The 22,857-nt window shown below is 39.4% G+C and overlaps 1 protein-coding gene across 1 annotated transcript in view; it reads right to left on the minus strand.

Annotated features, from left to right (window-relative positions):
- RNF212 (ring finger protein 212) overlaps window positions 1-16,904 on the minus strand; it is a 33,964-nt gene extending 17,060 nt beyond the window's left edge. Inside the window, exons 1-4 of the mRNA XM_054029147.1 lie at window positions 16,793-16,904; window positions 13,412-13,473; window positions 7,799-7,873; window positions 5,127-5,183 (exon numbers count right to left, since the gene is read on the minus strand). Of these exons, the coding sequence (XP_053885122.1) occupies window positions 5,127-5,183; window positions 7,799-7,873; window positions 13,412-13,473; window positions 16,793-16,904 (306 nt within the window). The remainder of the gene's footprint in view (window positions 1-5,126; window positions 5,184-7,798; window positions 7,874-13,411; window positions 13,474-16,792) is intronic.
- Between the last annotated feature and the right edge of the window lie 5,953 nt (window positions 16,905-22,857).

A 22,857-nucleotide genomic window follows, 5' to 3' on the forward strand; every position in this document is an offset into this window, starting at 1 on the left:
GTCGAATTCAGCTAGGCTATTCACGTAGCTGAATTTGCGTATCTTAAATCGACTCCCCCCTGTAGTGTAGATGTACCCTTAGATACTATTGCCATACCAGTACACGGAAAGAGTCAGCATAGTAGTGGGTATATGGATCTATTTTATTTCTGAAGATCTACATGTCCATGTTTTTTGACTGACAAAATTAAATTTTGATTCTAGAATGCACTGACATGTTACAAAGCTCTGGTAAAGTGATACTGAGAAGAGAGTTTAAAGGAAGTTTGTTTCTATCTTTCTTCTCATTTTTGTCCCTGATATAAAAGTGGAGTGAATAAGAATGAAAATAAATGAAAAACCCCAATATAAAAGTGTTATCACAGATTTCCTTTCTGAGATCTGAAATGCAATTAGCTTTTTAGAGTCCTTCTTTGTACTTTGACTTGATTCAAAAAGAATTTTCAAGAGATACAATAGATTGTATTACACACACAAAATACATTAAAAGAACATTAAGATTTGCAAAGTCAAGCACTCTAAAGGTCACAACTCTGCTAATGAATCATGTGCATGTAAATATGATATTTTTTTCAGTTTGCTTTTGTAGATATCTAGGAAATCAAACATTCATACAAAAACTATGATAAAAGAACATTATTAAGGCAGAGGGCCTATGAAAAAATAGTATGTAATCAGGTTAGTTGGGTCAGGTTAGTCACAGAGAGACAGAGGAAAAATGGACATGAGCAACAATAACAATTGTATTGGTAAAAAAGGAATGTAGAGTGTCTCCAGCATTCGGTAAAGATGTGCTGCAGCATTCTTCACACAGCACCACTTAGCAATTAAACATTATAATGCAGTGTAAGCTTTCCACCACAATTACCCTTATTTTTTTCTTTTTCTGCTTTTTAACAATTTTAAAACTATGAAACTATTTTTTAAAACCAACTTCAAATTTCAACATGTGGCCATCTGCTATTTCCTGTCCATTCTTAAATCATACTGTTTGTTTTAACTATACGGTCAGAACGGGTAACAACTTGGTGACTAAGATGCCTTTTATTTGCAGCGGTTGTCTCTGGCAGTTCTGGACTAGGTGAATCTTCTCCTTCTGGTTCTGCATCTGCAGCTTGTAGAGTTTGCTCAGTTGATTGTTCAAACTCTGGAACGAACTGAAGATGTTGATAGTTTCTGTTGAACGCCTCACTATCTTCTCAATAGAGTATGCCAGGGGTCGGCAACCTTCGGCACGTGGCCCATCAGGGTAATCTGCTTGCGGGCCGCGAGACATTTTGTTTACATTGACCATCTGCAGGCCTGGTCCCCCTGCAGCTCCCAATGGCTGCAGTTTGCCATTCCCGGCCAATGGGAGCTGCTGGAAGCTGCAAGCAGCAGGGACATGCTGGCCGCCGGTTCCCAAAGCTCCCATTGGCTGGGAACTTTGAACCACGGACACTGGCAGCTGCCGGGGGCCCATGCCTGAGGACAGTTAACATAAACAAAACGTCTCGCAGTCCGCCAGCGGATTACCTTGATGGGCCGCTTGCCGAAGGTTGCCGACCCCTGGCAAAGACTAAAACCAGGGCCGGCACTTCCACTAGGCGACTCTAGGCGGTTGCCTAGGGCGACAGGATTTGGGGGGCGGCATTTTGCCGTCCCCGGCAGCAATTCGGCGGCGGGGGTCCTTCCGTGCTGCGTCTTCGGGGCGCTTCGGCGGCGGGTCCTTCACTCGCTCCAGGACCCGCCGCCGAAGCGCCCCGAAGACGCGGAGCGGAAGGACCCCCGCCGCCGAATGCTCTGAGGAGGAGCGCTGCCACCTAGGGCGGCAAAAACCCTGGCGCCGCTCCTGACTAAGACCCTAAACTGCATCTCCCCATTCGCCTTGTGGAGTTCAGCTGGGATGCGAAATCATGCACACTGTTCCTTCCAATATGATGGTCTGTCAAAGTTGAAGCTTTCTCATGCATGAGGAATTATGATGAAATTCTGCAGTTTCTATTGTTCCTCTGACACCACGTCAGCTTAATCACACAGAGACAGAGAAAAATGGATACTAGCAACAACAACTTTATTGTAAAAAAAATAATGTAGACCATCTCCAGACTTGAGCACTCAGAGAAGATGTGCTGCAGTAATCTTCAAACAGCACCACCTAGTGACTAAGCATGATAATGCAGTTTAAGCTTTCCATCACAATCATGTAATTAAAGAGTCTATCATAGTGCATATGCATAAATAGGTTGAATTAAGGTTGTACAAACAAACTTAATTCTGGCATTTCCTAACTTTGGAGTGTTTGACTTGCAAACTTAATGATGATCTTTTAACATAGTTTTTTTGAATATAATTTCCCAGGTTTCTATAAAAGCAAACTGAAAAAAACCTCTGCCCATTGAGCTAATGGAATAACTGGTAGCAATAGCAGGTTATCCTCTGTGACACCCTATACCCCATGTGACACCCTGTACCTCTTTTATATGGTTATTATGATATGTTTTGTAGAAAGTATGCCTTGTGAAGTATCATTTAAAAACTCATAATCTGCTGAACATCATTGTACCATTAAGATGTATGTAACATCCCTGCATTTACAATTATGAGATTTTTACTATATGATAATTACTGAAATGTATTGTAGTATTGGGTGACTCCCACAAACCATTTTCTCAGAGAAAAAGGCACACTGGAAAGCCAGCAAGGTGCTAAAGAGCCATTGCCTATGACCCAGCAAGGATTTTTCCAGCACAAAAGAGTTGGAGTATAAGAAGGGGAAAAATTCCTCTAGTCACCTCTTGTCTCTCCACCTTATATCACTGTACTCATATCATCAATGAATACCCGAAGAACACTGAAGTAAGGGGAGTGGTCACAGGCTGAAAGAAAATCCAGCCTGTGAACTGAGAACTGTGAACTGAGAATTGCTTGCACCATCTGGTGGTCCTCAGAGTTATTCTGAATAGCCCTGAGAGACTTTTGGGAAACTGGCAGATTACATCATCTCTGCTGCCATTTGGAATTATAGACAGTGACTCACCTGTCCATATATTATATCTGCTTTGACCTCTCAATAACTCTCATTTCCTTTTCTTAGCTAATAAACCTTTAGTTAGTTTACTATTTAGAAAAACTGGATGAGCATGGGGAAGTCCATGGGGCCAGATATGCTGCATCCAAGGGTGCTAAAGGAGTTGGTGGATGTGATTGCAGAGCCATTGGCCATTATATTTGAAAACTCATGGCGATTGGGGGTGGTCCCAGATGACTAGAAAAAGGCTAATGTAGTCCCCATCTTTTAAAAAGGGAAGAAGAAATATCCAGGGAACTACAGGCCAGTCAGCCTCACCTCAGTCCCTGGAAAAATCATGCAGCAGGTCCTCAAGGAATCAATTCTGAAGCACTTAGAAGAGAGGAAAGTCATCAGGAGCAGTCAGCATTGATTCACCAAGGGCAAGTCATGCCTGACTAACCTAATTGCCTTCTATGATGAGATAACTGGCTCTGTGGATGAGGGGAAAGCAGTGGATGTATTATTCCTTGACTTTAGCAAAGCTTTTGATACAGTCTGCCACAGTATTCTTGCCGGCAAGTTAAAGAAGTATGGGCTGGATGAATGGACTATAAGGTGGATAGAAAGCTGGCTAGATCATCGGGCTCAACGGGTAGTGATCAATGGCTCCATGTCTAGTTCGCAGCTGGTATCAAGCGGAGTGCCCCAAGGGTCGTTCCTGGGGCCGGTTTTGTTCAATATCTTCATTAATGATCTGGAGGATGGCGTGGACTGCACTCTCAGCAAGTTTGCAGATGACACTAAACTGGGAAGAGTGGTAGATAAGCTGGAGGGCAGGGATAGGATACAGCGGGACCTAGACAAATTAGAGGATTGGGCCAAAAGAAACCTGATGAGGTTCAACAAGGACAAGTGCAGAATCCTGCACTTAGGACGGAAGAATCACATGCACTGCTACAGACTAGGGACTGAATGGCTATGAAACAGTTCTGCAGAAAAGGACCTAGGGGTTACGGTGGACGAGAAGCGGGATATGAGTCGACAGTGTGCCCTTGTTGCCAAGAAGGCTAATGGCATTTTGGGCTGTGTAAGTAGGGGCATTGCCAGCATGATCGTTCCCCTCTATTTGACATTGGGGAGGCCTCATCTGGAGTACTGTGTCCAGTTTTGGGCCCCACACTACAAGAAGGAGGTGGAAAAATTGGAAAGAGTCCAGCAGAAGGCAACAGAAATGATTAGGGGGCTGGAGCACATTACTTATGAGGAGAGGCTGAGGGAACTGGGATTGTTTAGTCTGCAGAAGAGAAGAATGAGGGAGGGATTTGATAGCTGCTTTCAACTACCTGAAAGGGGGTTCCAAAGAGGATGGATCTAGACTGTTCTCAGGGGTACCAGATGACAGAACAAGGAGTAATGGTCTCAAGTTACATTGGGGGAGGTTTAGGTTGGATATTAGGAAAAAACTTTTTCACTAGGAGGGTTACCTAGGGAGGTGGTGGAATCTCCTTCCTTAGAGGTTTTTAAGATCAGGCTTGACAAAGCCCTGGCTGGGATGATTTAGTTGGGAATTGATCCTGCTTTGAGCAGGGGGTTGGACTAGATGAGCTCCTGAGGTCCCTTCCAACCCCGAGATTCTATGATTCTATGATTCTACTATAAAATTGGCTACCAGCATTGTCTTTGGTGTAAGATCTAGGGTACCAACTGATCTGGGTAAAGTGATTTATCTCTTGGGACTGGAAGCAACTTGACTGCGGTGTGATTTTTCATGTAAGTAACCATTTCATCACAATGTCCAGTTTGTTTAAGTGGCAAGGTAGACTGGAGAGTCTCAGGAGTCTGTGACTCCATGGTAAGACTAATATAGTGAGCCAGCAGTTCACATTTGTTACTGGCTTGGTAAAATCTAATTATAGACTACACCACCAGTTTGGGGTGTCTGTCCTGTTTTCTGACAATCTACCCTGAGGTAGGCATTCATGGTTGTGAATCACTCCAGACACCATGACAGGTGCTAACACCCCCCCTCTTAATAAGTAGGAAAGTCCAATCAAAATTTGTTTTCTAAATATAAACCAAAGAAATAAGGCACACAAAACAATCCTCCTTCCCACCCAAAGTCAAGCTTAGTTACCTTTCCTCTGTAGTATGCTAATAAGCGTCTTCTGTGTTTTTCTTGAAATTCTGAAATCTAAAAATAAAATTTGTGAATAATGGTTTTCAACTAATCATATGGACAAGTTGGGGGTGGGATAGCTCAGTGGTTTGAGCATTGGCCTGCTAAACCCAGGGTTGTGAGTTCAATCTTTGAGGGGGCCACTTAGGGATCTGGGGCAAAATCAGTACTTGGTCCTGCTAGTGAAGGCAGGGGGCTGGACTCAATGACCTTTCAGGGTCCCTTCCAGCTCTATGAGATAGGTATATCTCCATATTATATTATAAAGTTGAAATCGCTTCAGTTATAGTACATTTCTACAACATGAAGGAAAAAGAAACTGAAGTAATTCCCATTTTTTTATTTTTATATGTTTTTATATATCATTTAGATTCAGATCCAATAAAAACACTCTCCAGTTATACACCAGGGTGGCAACTAAAAACTTGTAAAATGTATATGTTTGAATCTGGAGTGGCCTGCCTAGGGGATGGTGGACTTATTTTATTGAGTTTGTTTTTTAAGACCATGTTCAATGACAAGGGAGAAAAAGAGGAAGTGTAGTTTTCCTCCAGTGTTTGCCCAAAATTTAATCAATATAGAGTTAAACACAAACACAAATAAAATGGCAATATAAAACATACTATGTCTTATTGGCTATTATAGCTTGTCTTGTAAAAACATATTCTGTTAATTAAAAATATAGTCCGAGTGTGACACATGACTAGAAAGGGTTGGACTTCTGAGTAACCAGTGAGGTAATAAAGAAGCTGTTTTATGATGGTTGGGTAAATCTAAGTATTGGAATATCCACCAGCTTTTTGGGGATTGTCTGCCCCATTCTTTGCAGTTCACCCTAATTGAGTGACCATAGCTGGCCCCCATTAGGATCCTGGTCACAGTGAGACATCCTACTTAGTTGTTAATACTACGTTAGTAAGTAGTAACTCTTGCTGAAATCAAAAAATAATTTCAAACTACTTGGAAACTGGCATATTGTGGCAAATCTCACTAATATGAAGTAGCAGAGTATAAATTTACACACAATAGTTACACTTGGGTTAAACACATAATATATTTTTCCAGCAGCTGGAAAACTAGGCCATGCCAGGTATATGTTGTTTTTGCTTTCAGAACTCATTGAAAGGCAGTAAAAAGAACACACAACCTAGCAGTGAATTTCACAATTCACAATATTTTATTTGGGGTTTGACAAATCCGATTGTCAAAATACTAATGTGGCTAGGATGTGATCTGTAATGGTCAGTGCAGACAGCACTTCTATTGTAAGTGGAAATGTATCTTTATCTTAGGTTTAAGTTGTCTTATTTGTATATTACGTTGTTGTCATAGCTGTGGGGGAGGGGCGGCTAGGAGGAAGTTCAGTCCTGTCTCTATGTGCTGGAGTTGTTACTTGCAGTGTTCCAATAAATACTTTTATTTCTATAAGCAAATATTACAATGCCTAGTCTGTGAGGCCAGGCTCACGGTGGGAATGGGTGTAAGATAAACTGTTAACTGTACATATCAGCTGGGCTGGAAGAGAAACAAGTGACTCTCTATATGCTAATTTCTTGTGGCCATGTCAAAATGGCATGAGGTGTTTTGGCAGTAAAGTATTAGGCACAGGAAAAAAACAAAGGCTTGGGTTGCTGATCAAATGTTACTGATAAAGAGGCTGTGAATATAAAATAGAGGAGAAGCAAGAATAACCAACCTCTCTGTGCCCCTTACAGGGAAAAAAGAAATATATTGTACAATAAAAAACAGAATCCTAATATATTCGCATCTGGGACTTAGTACCCAAGCCACGTGCCATGTCCTAAATGAAACTTGGATTTTGTCACATGAAACTGTTCATTTTCTGGGAAATTAAGAAAGCTAAGAGTTTACTGGAAACTATTGAACAGACATCTGAATAACTGTCTTTTGATTCTAACTGTAGTCTTGAAAATTTCTGAATGGATTCTGAATTGTGCACATTGAAACAGTTTCTATAGACTATTCATCTAGACAACATCCAAATGCTCACATGAGTTTCTACATCATATTTTCCTTTCCCCTCCCTTTGAAACATTTTGTGGATTGTATTTTTTTTTTAGCCATAGCATGTGGTGCCAACAGTGATTTAAATTTACTTGTTTAATTTCTGATATAGTCAATATTTGATACTTTTTCATTGCTAATATTTATGCATCATTAAAATAACAAGTAGTGATAATTAGTATGAGATTAAGACACAAACAGTAGCCCTGATGCTTTCTTAAGCACCTTGGAACTGTGTACTGGAGAAAGAAAATGTGGAAGTTGAACTATTCATACAATTTTCCCCTTTACACTGAAGTTAATAGAAGCTGCAAATGGTTAGCACTTTGAAAATCAGGCCATAATGAGTTGGTCAGTCCAAAAATGCCAAAAAACACAAAACGGGAACAAAAATCAACTAGCTAAACGAACAAAAAAACAGAGAAAAGAAATGAGGAAAACTGGAACTGCTAGACCTACAACTATACTGACAATGAGGAAAAAATAGGTTAGGAATGAAGATAAGTCAGTTTCTAAAAAAGAAGAAAAAGCACACACACAAAAAATCTGGATTCTGATTGACAGATGGCAACCAAATCTTGCAAAACAAATCTCATAGGACTCACCTGTGTAATTTCTCTTGAATATTTTTTGCATAACATATCTAATCCCATAAACAGTGACTGAATTTCAGGATTTGTCTGCAGAGAAAGAGTAACTAAATGTTACCAAAATTAATGTCTACAATATAGCATTGTAATTTTTTAAAAGACAGAATTAGTGGCTGAAGAAAATGTAGTGGATATCATATTTAGGGTAAAATTTTCAAAAGTGCCTTTATGACTAAGGAACTTAGGTTCCATTTTCAAAAGTGACTTATGTACTTAGGAGCCTAAATTTCATTGACTTTTAATAAGGCACTTTTGAAAATGTTACCCTGTGTACTTAGAAAAACTTTAAAATACAGCATTACATTAAATGTTCCATAAACTGATTGATTGAACGGTTGTACATGGATAATAAATGGTAATGCAACAAGTTGTAGGGTGGTATCCAGTAGGAAGATGCAGAGATTAAGTCTGGTTTCATTCAGTATCTTTTTAATAATCTGGAAGAATTTTTAATAATATATTTAAACACTATAGATAATCTATTAAACAAATGTGCTTCATATATCTAAGAGTGAAAATTTAAAAGTGAACATTCATGGAGAGTAATATATGAAGAAGTGACAGTTTTCTTATCCTGGTATTTTATAAGTGAGGCCCCTAATATAACACAATGGTTTGCTGAAATTTTTAAATATGCTGCATAATTGTGTTCCATATTTTAAGCGCTCATTCAAAAAGTAAATACCTCGATATAGTGGCAAAGAAAACCCTTCCTAATTGGAACTGAGTTTAAAACTGATGTCTGAAGAGCCTGAAACAAGAATTCTGAGAGAAGCGTGAGATATTTTCATTCATCTGTAAAGGGTGATGACTCTGAAGCCGAAGTGCAAATGGTCTACATAGCCATATGAACTATTTCAGAGCTGAGCATTTCAGCAGAAATTACAAGCTAATGTGACTATCAACTATTGTTGGATGCAGTAGCATACATTAAACATTTTATAGTGGGACAGCTACTTGCTGAGGTGGGTAACTTCTCCACCAAATTTTAAGTCAGCTCTGCCCCCAAAAAGTTGGAAAATTTGAGTTCTATCCATTCCCCAGGAAGAAAATCTCAGCTGCCTCCTGAATGCCCAAAAGAAAAAAGCCACCTCTCATAGTTATTTTGGTGCCAAAATCCCCAGCTGTTCCCTACTCCATTATGAAACCTCCTGAGTTTTACTAAAAAATGTCTACAGTGCAATTAAGTATTTTCTCTTAAGCAAATGTGGTGCATTTTAAAATTTGGGGGTAGTGTATAATAAACTGAACTTAATATCAAAATAAATAATACACTATGATAGCTTTCTCTGAAATGTTTCTGGTTCCGTGTTCAGGGACAACTAGACAGAATTTCAATTCATGGATGAATAGATAATGTAAAGAAGTGGGACTGTAAATTTATTAGCTGTTGTGACTTTTTAGGGGAGAGACTAGTCTGTACAGAAACATAATGGAATGACAAATATAAGTGGGATAATGGAACACTTGCCTATCAAATATAAATGAAAGACAGACTAGATTGTAGAGGCTGGTAAGTAGTGCTATTCAAGAAAGATTTAATAGACTCTGATATAATTTCTTTGATAAAATTTTCTTTCCTGAAGCTTCTGCTGGGGCAGTGCCCCTCCACATTGCCTTCTAACATAATGACATGGTTGACCTCCTATTGTTTTACCATGTAAATTATGAAGCAGTTATCTAGTTCTCATTGAGTGAATATTTTGTATACCTATATAAATATAAACTAATGCACTCTAACCTATCTTTTATTCAAACTGAAACCCGTGCTAGCAAATCTCAGTGACCTTTATTCACCAATATAAGAAAATAAAATTTCATCCAGTGAGCAACCATCATATTCATACAAGTGCAGTATGCATATTTAAAATGTATTTTATAGACAAGCTATCAAATTTATTTAAGGTTCTAGCAAAGAGAGAGAGGTTCTTGAATTCATGCTAGAAATCTATTAAATGAAGAACTCCACTAGGAAGAGATTTACAAACCATCAAAAATAAGGGTTTGTAACAAATGTTTAGATTATTATTGTATAAAGCAATATAAGATGTTTTTATAATATCCCAAAATAATAAACACTGAGGCTTTGATTCAGCAAAGTACTTAAGCCTGTTCTGAAATAACGACCAGTTTGGTGACTGAAGTACAAAAATAGTAGAAATATAAAGCTATAATGACAACCATGCACTAACTGAAAAATGTGACCCTTCAACTACCCCAAATAAATAATGTAATGAGGAGTTTTAGCACATTTATAGGGCCCTATCCTGATTTCACTGAAGTCAGTTGGGAGTTTTGCCCTTAGTATCAATGGGGTCAGCATCATACCCATAAAACTTACTAGCCATTTTTCATCTCAGGTCCCTAAATTATGGAGCTCAACCATTTTTTTTTTGTGTGTGGATGCTTAATTATCATTCCCATTGATTTACTTAAGCAAGGCTTACTAGTACCTTTTTAAACAATACAGTAATTAGCTACCTTTCAGTCCTCCAATATAGTAGCAGGTTTTAATGAAACAGTTAATCCTTTTGTTAACTGCTCAGCCACTACACTCTTGAATTCCTTTAGAATGCTTGATGTTTTCCATCCAGTTCTGGTGATGTGTTCCAATTTAAGATTGAAATCCTGGCCCTACTGACTTCAATGGCAAAACTCCCATGGATTGCAATGGAGCCAGAATTCACTATAATTTATCAGTTTGTTGACATCTCAATCTCTGACAGTGATTCATTGATTTACGTGAAAATAGTGGGTGTGACCTGGGCATGTAAGTCCCAACATCATTTGTGGTGAAACTGATGCTAAGAAATAATGAAACTTCTCTGCAATGTTCTGCCCATCTTAATTACTCCCTGGTAGTCCAGCAGACCCATGGATTCCTACTTATATATTTTTAAAACCATTCTTATTTGTTCTTATGTTTTGGTTATTTGCTGTTCAAATTCTTAGGCTTCTTAATCTCCATTTTATATGTTACCTGCCAGAGTCTGTCTCCTTCTGCTGGCTTCAGTTGGGCTGAATATCCATTTCTGAAAGATAACTGTTTTGCTCTAACAACATTTTGTGCTTTGCCATCTAATTATGCACCCTTTTTTTTTTTTGGTCTGTATATGCATGCCTACTCTAACTCTGTTTTGGTATGCTTAAATAGCCTCCATACTAAGTCTAAGGATTTTTGTTTTTGTCTTTAGGGTCTTTTTCATTAGCTTCCTCAGTTAAACCATTTTGAAAGTTCAGTATCATTAGGTTGAACTTAATTATCTTGCGATCAGCTATTATAATGAGCCTTAGTGATTCATCTGTTGTTATTCCTTGGCCTGATTCTTGTGTGTTGCTTAGGACTATGTCAAGAAAAGTCTCTCCTCCTGTTATAGAGGACAGTAGTAAAACTATTATCATATATTTAAATTCTTATGACTTGAGTTTTATATTCATACATATTCTACTCAAAACAAATACATTTTAGTTCAATAGATTTTATATTATTTTTGGTATAATGGTACTTCCCCCACCTCTACAACCTAATCTATCCTTATTGTATGACTTAGACCTTAATAATAGAGTATTCCATAGCATAGGCTTTTGTTTGTCATGCCACCAAGATTCAGAAATGCCTAGGCCATAAAGATCTTCTTCAATTGCCAGACAGTGTAGTTTACTTATTATTTCCCTTTAAGCTTCAGACATTGATGTTGATATAGATATCTACACACATTTAGGGTGGGGTTTTCAAAAGCACTTAGTGTTGGTTTAATTCTGCCCCACTGAAGTCAATGGGAGTATTAGCATTTCTAAGTATTTTTGAAAATCACACCCTTCGAATTTTTTATTCTGGCTAAGTGCCAGATTGCTTTATCTAACACCCTATTACTTTTCTGTAATCATCCTGCCCTTCCTCCAGTTCAGCAGTATTTTTCATTCTATATTTTATTCATAAATACAGAGTTACCTTTGTATTATTGGTTTCAGAGTTGCAGCTGTGTTAGTCTGTATTCACAAAAAGAACAGGAGTACTTGTGGCACCTTAGAATCTAACCAATTTATTTGAGCATAAGCTTTCGTGGGCTACAGCCCACTTCATTGGATGCATGCGGTGGAAAATACAGTAGGAAGATATATATATACACACACACACACACAGAGAACATGAAACAGTGGGTGTTACCATACACACTATAAGGAGAGTGATCAGTTAATGTGAGCTATTATCAGCAGGAGAGAAAAAAAGAACTGTTTGTAGTGGTAATGAAAATGGCCCATTTCCAGCAATTGACAAGAAGATGTGAGGAACTATAGGGGGCCATTTTCTGTGCGTGTATCTATCTATCTATATATCTCTCTATATATATCTTCCTACTGTATTTTCCACCGCATGCATCCGATGAAGTGGGCTGTAGCTCACGAAAGCTTATGCTCAAATAAATTTGTTAGTTTCTAAGGTGCCACAAGTACTCCTGTTCTTTGTATTATTGACATACTTAGTAGATGTATGTTAACCTGTTGTTAAATACTTCTAGGGATACTAAACCCTACTACAAGGCCCAGCAATGTAATACTGATTTCAGCCCAACTCTGCCTCTGTTCCAGGGCCATAATTGCCATATGGGCTTGTAGGAATGCTGTTTTCACTAAGCATGTTCATGATGTCCCCCTTACCCTCATAAGGAAGGTGTCCCCTTTACCTGGCTGGCAGTTAGTCAAGGCGGAAATATAAAGTGCCTTCACACCCAAATATGAATTTAGCTAATGAGAAGAAGGTATCTAGGCAGGAAGAGGAAGGATTAACTTTTCAACCCCATCTTAACAAAAATAGGAAGTGGGAGGCTGCACAGTCCTCTGGTGAGTGAGGGCAAGAACCCCTATGAATACTTCTATTCAACTCTATCCCCACAAAGGAAAATAATACAGGGTTGAGTGGATTATTAAAAAAGGGAAGGTTTAGGGTGACCAGATAGCAAGGGTGAAAAACCAGGACGAGGGTGGTGGGTAATTGGCACCCATATAAGACAAAGCCCCAAATATTGGGGCTGTCCCTATAAAATCGGGACATCTGGTCACACTAGGAAGGCTAGACCTAATATCCATATATCTAAACACTGCTTGGACTGTCCATGAGTTTTTCCTTCAATCCAAGAGCCAGAGTAACTGGTGCAGGTTGCACACTTTTTGTGGAGAGAAAAAAGGCCACACTCAGTACAGTGAACTGTAGTGCACAGGAGGACAGGGTTAATTTACCCAAAATCTGATAATAACATGGAACTTTCTACTTTTTGACAATCACCCCTAACCTTTTACGTTAGTCACCAACTTGCTTCTTGAAGAAGTTGTACTGATTTGCTGCTGACTTCTGGGGTGTACTCACTCCAGGCTATATATAGTTGTGTCTCAAGAAATCCATAAATGTACCTTATATAGTAACAGAGCATCTATGACTACTGTCAAAATGTTTGTGAACGTCCATGTACAGCTGACAAACAAAAGGAAAGTATATTGTAATGAAATAACTCTACTGTTAAGGAAACTACAAATTAGTATAAAACAAATATTATGAAAGCCTTAATTTACCTTTTTAGAAAGAAATATTGTACGGCAAGGAGCTCTACAAATCAAACATTCATCTTTTTTGCCTGTAAAATAAAAACGAATGCCATAGGAGTGTATGTCATACAGCATATGCAACTTGTTTTGATGCTTAGACCTTGTTTGTATCAAGAATCAAAGAGGCTGTACATAATTGCAAATAAAATCGTATAAAGAGTTTGATTTTTCAAAAATGTGAACACACAGTTGCACAGGGAAAAATGTGCAATGGCTCCCAGGCCTGAATCCTACAGACACTTATGTATGCAAGCAACTTTATGCACAAGAGTAGTCTCACTGAATCCTGTTGTTTGAGTACTTCTGTTGACTTAAATGAGATTACTCACATGCTTAAATTTAAGTTCATGCTTGAATGATTTGATGGATGAGAACTAACCAGAGGTCTGACTTTAAGATATTTTGGGCCCAATTCTGCCCCCACTGAACTCAGTGGGTGAAATTTGTGAAGTCTTGACTTCAATAGAATTTCACCCTTTGTGTTTTTTTTGTCAGTGACTTCAATATAAGCAGGATCAGACTTTATTCCTGAGCATAAAAGTAACCATTTTCTAAAATATGTCCTTATTATTTGAAACACATTAACAATTATTCTAAATAGATACACACAATCATAATATTTAAATACACTCATTATCTTCCTTGATAGTTGACTAGATATGTCTTATGTATTTATACAATAGCTATTTGCTTACTGCCTAACATGTTGAGTATCAATGTTTATAATGATGTTTGGAGACGAAGAACACTGTAAAAATGGTATTATAACGGGTAGAAATAGTATCTGAATTCACACCAGTAAAAACCTACACTCTATCAATTTTCTTCTCACCCAGACTTTATTAAGAAGGGACAGATGTGAGACACATTTTAGTTATGTTCAGTTACTGGGGCTGCACTTTGGGCACCTTCCTCTTAAACAAAGCCACTGATTACACCAGGTGCCACCAGACTCCTTGTTGTTTTTGTAGATACAGACTAACACAGCTACCCCCTGATACTTGATTACACTAGCTAATTCTTGAAGAATTTCTTTAATTTTTGATATATGAATTTTTGTTTTTTTCATAAACCCTCAGAAAAACCAGAACTGTTGAAATGACATCACAGTCTGACAAGAAAAGAGAAGAAATACCATATTTTGTGTCTGTCTGATAATCAGTAGGGGTGGCATCCACGAAGGTACTTCAGTGCCTAAACCTCAGCCTTTGGTGCCTAAATCCCAATTTTGGCTTTTGTACGATCCATAGGCACCTAAATTCATTCAGTGCCTAAGTTTTTCAGAGTAAACATTTTCTAGGCACCTATATTTCAGAGTCTGGGCATATGCACTAATGCCTCCCTCTATCTGTCCTGCAGTCTATGTGCTGCCTAAGCTCCAGAGCAATTTGCAAAGCCGGGGAAAACAGGTGCACACAGAGACCACTGACTGGATGGGGTTCCGTTCAAAATGCATACAAAGGACAAGATGGTGCCTGCCTTATAATGTTTAGCCCAGTGGCTAGAGCACTCAGCTAGGATATGGGAGACCTACAGTCAATTCCCCCTTCTCTGCCAGCTGGGGAGAAAGGGAGGGTTTGAATAGGTGCCCCTATTCAAATCCTCTCTGGAACATGCTCTAACCACTGAGATATGACATATTCTGATGTGGGTGACTCCCTCATATTCTCTTGTTGAAGCTGTGGCACTATTGGATAAATAATGAAAGAGTGTCTGGAGCCAGGGCCTCCCACATACCTTGTGGGTGCCCCAACCACTGGACAAGAGAGACATTCCCACGCTCTCTCTCTGGCCCAATGACTATTCCACTGTGGATAAATACTTAAAACACAATTGGGCCATTTTGTGTGGCGCGAGGTGCCTACCTCATTCCCTCAAAGAGGCTTAAGTGCCTAAGCTGCCTCACTCCACGTGATGTGTACCAATTAATGGACCACTAAGCAGAAACAGGCATCTCCCTGTAACCTGGACTTTTATGCCTACCTCGGAGAGAGGAGCAGGGCCTAGCACACAACTTTCTGGTTAACTTCTCCCATTGGCTAACTTAGGCAGCTCCTTGCCTACTGTGCTGGCTTTTGTGAATTCCATTCTGAAGTGTCTCTCTCTCCCCATTTATTGTAGAAGGAGCCTAAGCACCTAATTCAGCTTTATGGATCACAGAGTTGCTCCTGTGATTTTCTAGACACGTAAGCGTTAGCTGCTGTGACACTGAGTGTTGCAGCGCCTAAATCCCTTTGTGAATCCCACTTTACGAGCTTGATATTTCCAAGAGAAATCTGCCTCCCCTATGCTTCTGCCACAGCTCCTAAATATATACTGTAAGGCTTCCAAAATGTAGCTGATAGGCCAGATGCATAACATGGAGGTCTAAAAATATTGCAGGAACTCCCCCTTTTTAAAACGTCCTGCAGCTCTCAAACAGTAACGATTTAAATGAGGAAAATTTATAATAATAATATTGTAGTGGGGTTTAAAATGTCTGAAGCAACTAGTAAAATCTATCTTATAATGTAAATCCCATATGTTGAAATCTGTTCTAAAATTAAAGCAAAATGAAACAGTGCTTCAGAGTGAATGAAACAGTGCATGTCTGCACCTTAATCTGAATCAGCCAGTGAATGTGGGGACCATATCTGTCTTGCCTCAGACTTTTTACTAAAGCCTCAGATTTTGGGATGCATAAGGCATGATTCCAAAGTATCAAGACCTTGACTAACACTATAGTCAGATAAGGAGTTTTTTAATTCAATTTTTTTAAAATTTTAATTTAGAAAACATTTAATATTGGTTTTAACGATACCTAGGGTAAGAAATTTATGTTAGGTGATTTAAAAAAACAGGAAACTCTCAGGCTTTTCAATTTCAGTGGACAAACACCATGCAGCCCTATGATCTTTTGATTATATGAAGGCGGAGGTTGCGGGGGGGGGGGGGGAAGGGGAAGGAGGGATGCGCACAGTCTCCTCATAAAAAGACCTAGTGGCTAGTCTGCTCTGTTTCACACTGATTAAGCTCACACTGCCCTTCAGCCACAAGCTAATTTGCTAGTGTGGCCGGCATAGGTGCTGGAACTAGGGATGCTACTGCACCTCCTGGCTTGAAGTGGTTTCCATTATATACAGAGTTTACAGTTTGGTTCAATGGCTCCCAGCACCCCCACTATACACATTGTTCCAGGACCCCGATGGCCAGTCGGAAATATTGCACAGCTCTTGATGTGACCCTGATGGGTTGACGCACCACCAGACCTGCCACCCTCTGCCACCCTCGCTCCCTGCCTGAGCCCTTAGGCCAGGGAGCTGCATGGCCTGGGACAGGGCACGTCTCCCTCTCGTGATAGGCCGTTACCTTTCTGAAGACACGGCTCACAGATAACATGGCCGCAATTGGTGAGGCTGAACCTTGGCGTGGCCGTTCGGGGCTGTCGGAAACACACATTGCAGAACACCGGGGCAGCCATCTTAATGGGGGAGCTGGGGCACTAATGTGCCCGGAGAGCCCAACCACGATGGAGGCTGTCTCGTCTCCTGGCCTTCCAGCCGCTGCAGGCAGCATTTGGCAGCTGCACCCGGAGCGGTGGCAGTTCGGGGTTGGAAGTGAGTGGCAGTTATGAGGGGAGGGAATTCCAGCTGCCAGTCACCCGCCCCTCCCCCACCCAGAGGGCAGTGAGCGTGTGAGGGGAGATTCACTACCCCCCCCCCAAGAGGGCAGTGAGCATGTGTGGGGGAGAGTCACCCCCCCCAAGAGGGAAGTGAGCATGTGTGGGGGAGAGTCACCCCCCCCAAGAGGGCAGTGAGCGTGTGTGAGGGGGGATTCACCTGCCCCTCCCCCGCAAGAGGGCAGTGAACATGTGTGTGGGGGATTCACCCGCCTCTCCCCCCCAAGAGGACAGTGAGCATGTGGGGGGGATTCACCAACTCCGCCCCCCAAGAGGCTGGTGATCATGGGGGGGGGTTTCACCCGCCCTTCCCCAACCAAGAGGCCGGTGAACATGTTAGGGGGGAGTCACCCGTCCCTCCCCCCCCAAGAGGGCAATGAGCATAAGAGGGTTTTTTTCCCTCACTCCCAACAAGGTGGTGAGCAGATGGGGGGATTCACTCACCTACCCCCACAACAGGATGGTCAGGGGGAATTTACGTGACCTTGCCACCCCACAGGGGCGGAGATCCGGGTTAGGGGCAAAGATTTTCCCACCCTGCTCCTAGCACCCAACAGTGGTGAGAGGGGCAGGATTTATCCACTCCTCTCCCCTAACAGGGTGATGAGGTGGGATGGATTTACTCACCTCTGCCTGACTACCAGGATGTTTATATATATATATACATATACATTGCCATCTGATGGCATATCAGAACAATAGCATTCATAGCATCCCCGATATCATTCATAAGTTTGTGGGTTCAATAAGATTGTTAATATTAGAGCTGGTCAAAAATTTTCCAACAGTTTTCAATTAAATCAAAACATTTTGCTGGAATGTATCAATTTCATCTAAATTTTTGGGTAATTATCAAAATGTTTTGTTTCTATAATGGCAAAACATTTTATTCATGTAAATTTGAAATATTTCATTTTGACTTAATCATCATCTCATTTGACTTTATTGTTTCCACTATAATATAATATAGCTGAGATGAACATTTTCTGACCATATTAAAATGAAATGCTCTGATAAAGTCAAAACAAAATATTTTGGAATCTATCATTTTGTGAATAATTCTGAGACTTTGACTTTTCATCGCTATTTGGGATAAATCCAAATTTCAAAATCTCAATTTCCCACAGGATGGAAATTCTGTTTTTTTTTTTTTTTTGGTTGTTTTTTTTTTACTAACTCTAGTTAAAAGGTACCACAGATTGTTTCCTGTGTGCAGCTCTTAACAGAGATGAGCATGCAAATACTGATTTTGTCCATAAATGACCAGATAAACAAATAACCACGTACTGGCACAAATGTATTCCTTCTATTACAAATCAGGCTTAAATGATATTCAAGAATCATTCTCTTTTACCTGCTAGAATCTGAGCTCAGGTTCCTTCTGCAGCTGATGATATCATTAACAGTTAAATCATGCTAAGAAAGGCACTTCACTGGTCTGCTCAGCTGCATGTGTTGTTGATATTATCAGCATATGCATGGGAAACACAGATCCCAAAACTGAGGTCCTGGAATGTATGAGACAAAAAATAATTACTTTTAGAATACCTTTCTTAATTTTCAGAATAGTGGTGGAAACTGTTAGTGATTTAAGATCAGTTAAGTGCATTCTAAACAGTTATATGTATTCCTTTTTCATTTGTATTAATGGTGAAAAGACAACAAAAATAAAAACTCACAGTTCCAAAAGTGCTTTTTTTAGGAATATTTTGTATTATGAAAAAAGACATCACTCATTGCATCTATTTACTTAATTTTATTAAGCACCTACTGATTTACATCTTTCAATAACTGCATTTCAAAAATACAATGTTAGAAACTCCCCGGTGATGTGTAACAATAGAACAATCAGTTCGGGTTGGACTAGATGACCTCCTGATGTCCCTTCCAATCCTGATATCTATGATTCTATGATCAGTTGCATTTGGCAACTCTTTTAAAAGGAAAAATATTAGAATGTTCAGCTAATTAAGCAATCTAAATAGCTGAATATAGGTAGTATTTTATAATAGAATTTTATCTAGACAAACTTGTTAAATCAATAGATGGGTACAATAATCACAACTAGAGATAGCCATAAAATGGTAAAACTTTTCCATGAAAATGTTTTTTAATTTTTGAGGATTTTTTTTAAGTAAAAATTGATTTTAGGGTTTTTTTACATTGAGGAAAACAAAGGCATTTTTGGTTGAAAAAAATTTCAATAGAAAATTTTCAACCATCTCTAATCACTACTCTAAATGCTGCTCTGAATATAAGATAGAGAAATGTGAGAACCATAAACTTATCAGTAGGAATTGGTCAGGCTTTTAGGTTGACCTGCTGCTATCCAGCATAGGCTCTCAAAGGTTTGGATCCATGTTGCTTATTGAAAGAAACATGATTCAGTATCAATTTCTAAATCTTATTAAAAATCTTAAATTAAAATAGAATCAAGAAAACATGTCACCAAAGCCAAGATATTAGTAATACTAAACTAAACTAAGAATAAGACACTATCATATCATAATCTAATCAAGCCAGGTAGTCTCAATATTGGACGGAAGTTAAATCATCAAATTAATGCCAGAGATGTAATCAATCCTTATATAACTTTTAAGAGGGAGGCTAATTGTCCATTTATTTATAAATCCCAAAGAAGGAATTTTACTAATGTCAATCAAATCAATAATTTGAATCTGGCTAAATAGCTTAATACAGAAACCAAATTATTATCTAATGTTTGAACCACAACCTTAGAGCCAATTATAAAACTTCCTTCTTAACCTTCAGTTAGTATGCTGTGTCTAACCCAGTGGTTCTCAAACTGTGGGTCGAGACCCCAAAGTGGGTCATGGCCCTATTTTAATGGGGTCTCCAGGGCTGGCTTAGACTTGCTGGGATTCAGGGTCAAAGCCCAAGCCCGAGGGCTTCAGCCCTGGGCAGCGGGGCTAAGGTTACAGGCCCCCTACCTGGGGCTGAAGCCCTTGGGCTTCGGCTTTGGGCCCCCCAGTCTGGGGCAGTCAGACTTTGGCTTTGCCCCCTTCCCTGGGGTGGCAGGGCTCAGGCGGGCTCAGACTTCAGTCCCCACTCTTGTGGTCCTATAGTAATTTTTGTTTTCAGAAGGGGTTCGCGGTTTAATGAAGTTTGAGAACTCCTGGCAACCTTTTCTCATCCAACCAAGTATTATAATATACACTTTAACAGAACACTCAATAATAAGCCAATGTTTAACAATCGCGTTTACCAGAAATTACTGATGGTAATCCTAATGGCTCTAAACACAGAACAAATTTCAATGAGTGTCTTTATAAGACAATATTTAGAGCTCTTTAACCTGGAGAATGTTTCTTTCTGGCACCTTCCCTGTGTGGGCTTTATAAGTGCTCTCATACACACAGCTCTCAGCAAATAATGGATTTTTTTGGTTTGGGGGCTGGACCAAAAGTTTGAAACACCTCCCCGCTCCCCTGAAAAAAAACAGGTTTCATTCAAACCCCCAATTTTTTAAAAAATTTTTTATTGAAGCGAAACACTCAGAAAAAACATGAATTTAGAATCAACCAAAATGTTTTGAGTTGACCCAAAACAAAATCTTTTGAGTTTTTTGATTTGTTTGACTGAAACATTTGGGTTTACACAAAATGATTTATTTTCATAAGTTTTTCATTTTGATTTGACTTTACAGGTGGTTTTCACCTTTTTTGTGTGGGTGTGTTGTTTTAAAACTGGTGAAATTTAAAAATTAAAAAAAAAAGAATTTAAAACATAAAATTGACTCATTAATCAAAACTATTAATTGAATTTGACCCAAATTAGGCAAATAGTTTCAGATCATCCCCCCAAAAATTAATTTTTATGTTGCAAAACAACTAGTAAAAAAAAATTGCCTAGCTCTACACACATATGTGTGCACACAACCACACTTTTATTTTCACATGCTAAAAATAAAGGATGGAACAGCTCCCGGAGAATTAAAAACAAAAGACTAAACAATACAAAAGGATGAAATATGATACATAAAATTATAGAGGAGTTGTGCTTTCTGGACTTTCATCGTGTAGGAGCTGGAACTGCAGACAAGTTGCCAAATGGTGATGTTCTGCTGGCATAGCACTTCGCACTAGTAGACCTTCTTTGGGTGCAGGGAGAGACTGATCAAAGGTAGAAATAGCCTGTTTGTCATAACTTCCTCTCTCTAAGCTGATCAGTTCTGGAGACTCTGGAACATGAGTTTTTCCTCAGATGGCTCATTGATCTTGTCATAACTATAAAGGGAAGGGTAACAGCTGTCCTGTGTACAGTACGATAAAATCCCTCCTGGCCAGAGACTCCAAAATCCTTTTCCCTGTAAAGGGTTAAGAAGCTCAGGTAACCTGACTGGCATCTGACCCAAAGGACCAATAAGGGGACAAGATACTTTCAAATCTTGGGGAGGGGGGGAAGGCTTTTGTTTGTGTTCTTTGTTTTGGGAGTGCGTTCGCTCTCGGGACTGAGAGGGACCAGACATCAATCCAGGTTCTCCACATCTTTCTAAACAAGTCTCTCCTATTTCAAACTTGTAAGTAAATAGCCAGGCAAGGCGTGTTAGTTTTCCTTTGTTTTCTCAACTTGTAAATGTACCTTTTACTAGAGTGTTTATCTTTGTTTGCTGTACTTTGAACCTAAGACTAGAGGGGAGTCCTCTGAGCTCTTTAAGTTTGATTACCCTGTAAGGTTAATTTCCATACTGATTTTACAGAGATGATTTTTACCTTTTTCTTTAATTAAAAGCCTTCTTGTTAAGAACCTGATTGATTTTTCCTTGTTTTAGATCCAAGGGGGTTGGATCTGTATTCACCAGGAGTTGGTGGGAAGAAGGAGGGGAATGGTTAATTTCTCCTTGTTTTAAGATCCAAGGGGTTTGGATCTGTATTCATTAGGGAATTGGTGAAGGTTTCTCAAGGCTTCTCAGGGAGGGAATCCGTTGAGAAATGGTGGCAGCGGACCAGAGCTAAGCTGGTAGTTAAGCTTAGAAGTTTTCATGCAGGCCCCTACATTTGTACCCTAAAGTTCAAAGTGGGGATAAAGCCTTGACAGATCTGAAAGTTGAGGCTTCTTGGCCTGACCTTTGATTCTTACGGTTTACAAATTTCTCTCACTCATTTTTCAGTACCTACCTTCAAAGTCTATGGACAAATCAGGGGTGAGGCCTACCTGGGACCCATGCAACTTGGTCTTATCATGAATTAGGACATAATTAGCAAGCATTAATTTAGAAAAGTCCTGCTTAAATCACCAGTTTTAAAAATATTTAGTATATTCCATATCCCACAGACTTAGTCTGGGGCCCCTCCCAAAACATAAAAAATTCAGACTAATAGACTGCTTGGATTAAATGTTTTTTAAAAGATTGTATGGGACACATTTTTAAAGCTATTTAGGTACCTAAAGATGCAGATACTCGGATTTTCAAAAGTACCTAGATCCCTAATTCCCACTGATTTCAGAAGATAAACTGTCTGGCCTATAACCATTGATTTCAATGGGAGTTAGGTTAATATGAATTAGGTTCCTATTAGTTTCTGCTAGTAGGGTCTACATGAGGGCAGACACATTGCACACTGCCGTTCATACCCCCTGTTCCCCGTAGTGCACTGTGGGGCTATGTACACAAGCCCAAAAGCTTGACAAAGAAAAATTACTTTAAAGCTGATCAGGATGAAACCCATTTGAAATATATAACTTTAAATTTTATATAAGGTCTATATGTCCTTACAAGCTATTTTCTTCACAG

The sequence above is a fragment of the Malaclemys terrapin genome, chromosome 5 (assembly GCF_027887155.1).
Source record: "Malaclemys terrapin pileata isolate rMalTer1 chromosome 5, rMalTer1.hap1, whole genome shotgun sequence".
NCBI classification, from domain to species: Eukaryota; Metazoa; Chordata; order Testudines; family Emydidae; genus Malaclemys; species Malaclemys terrapin.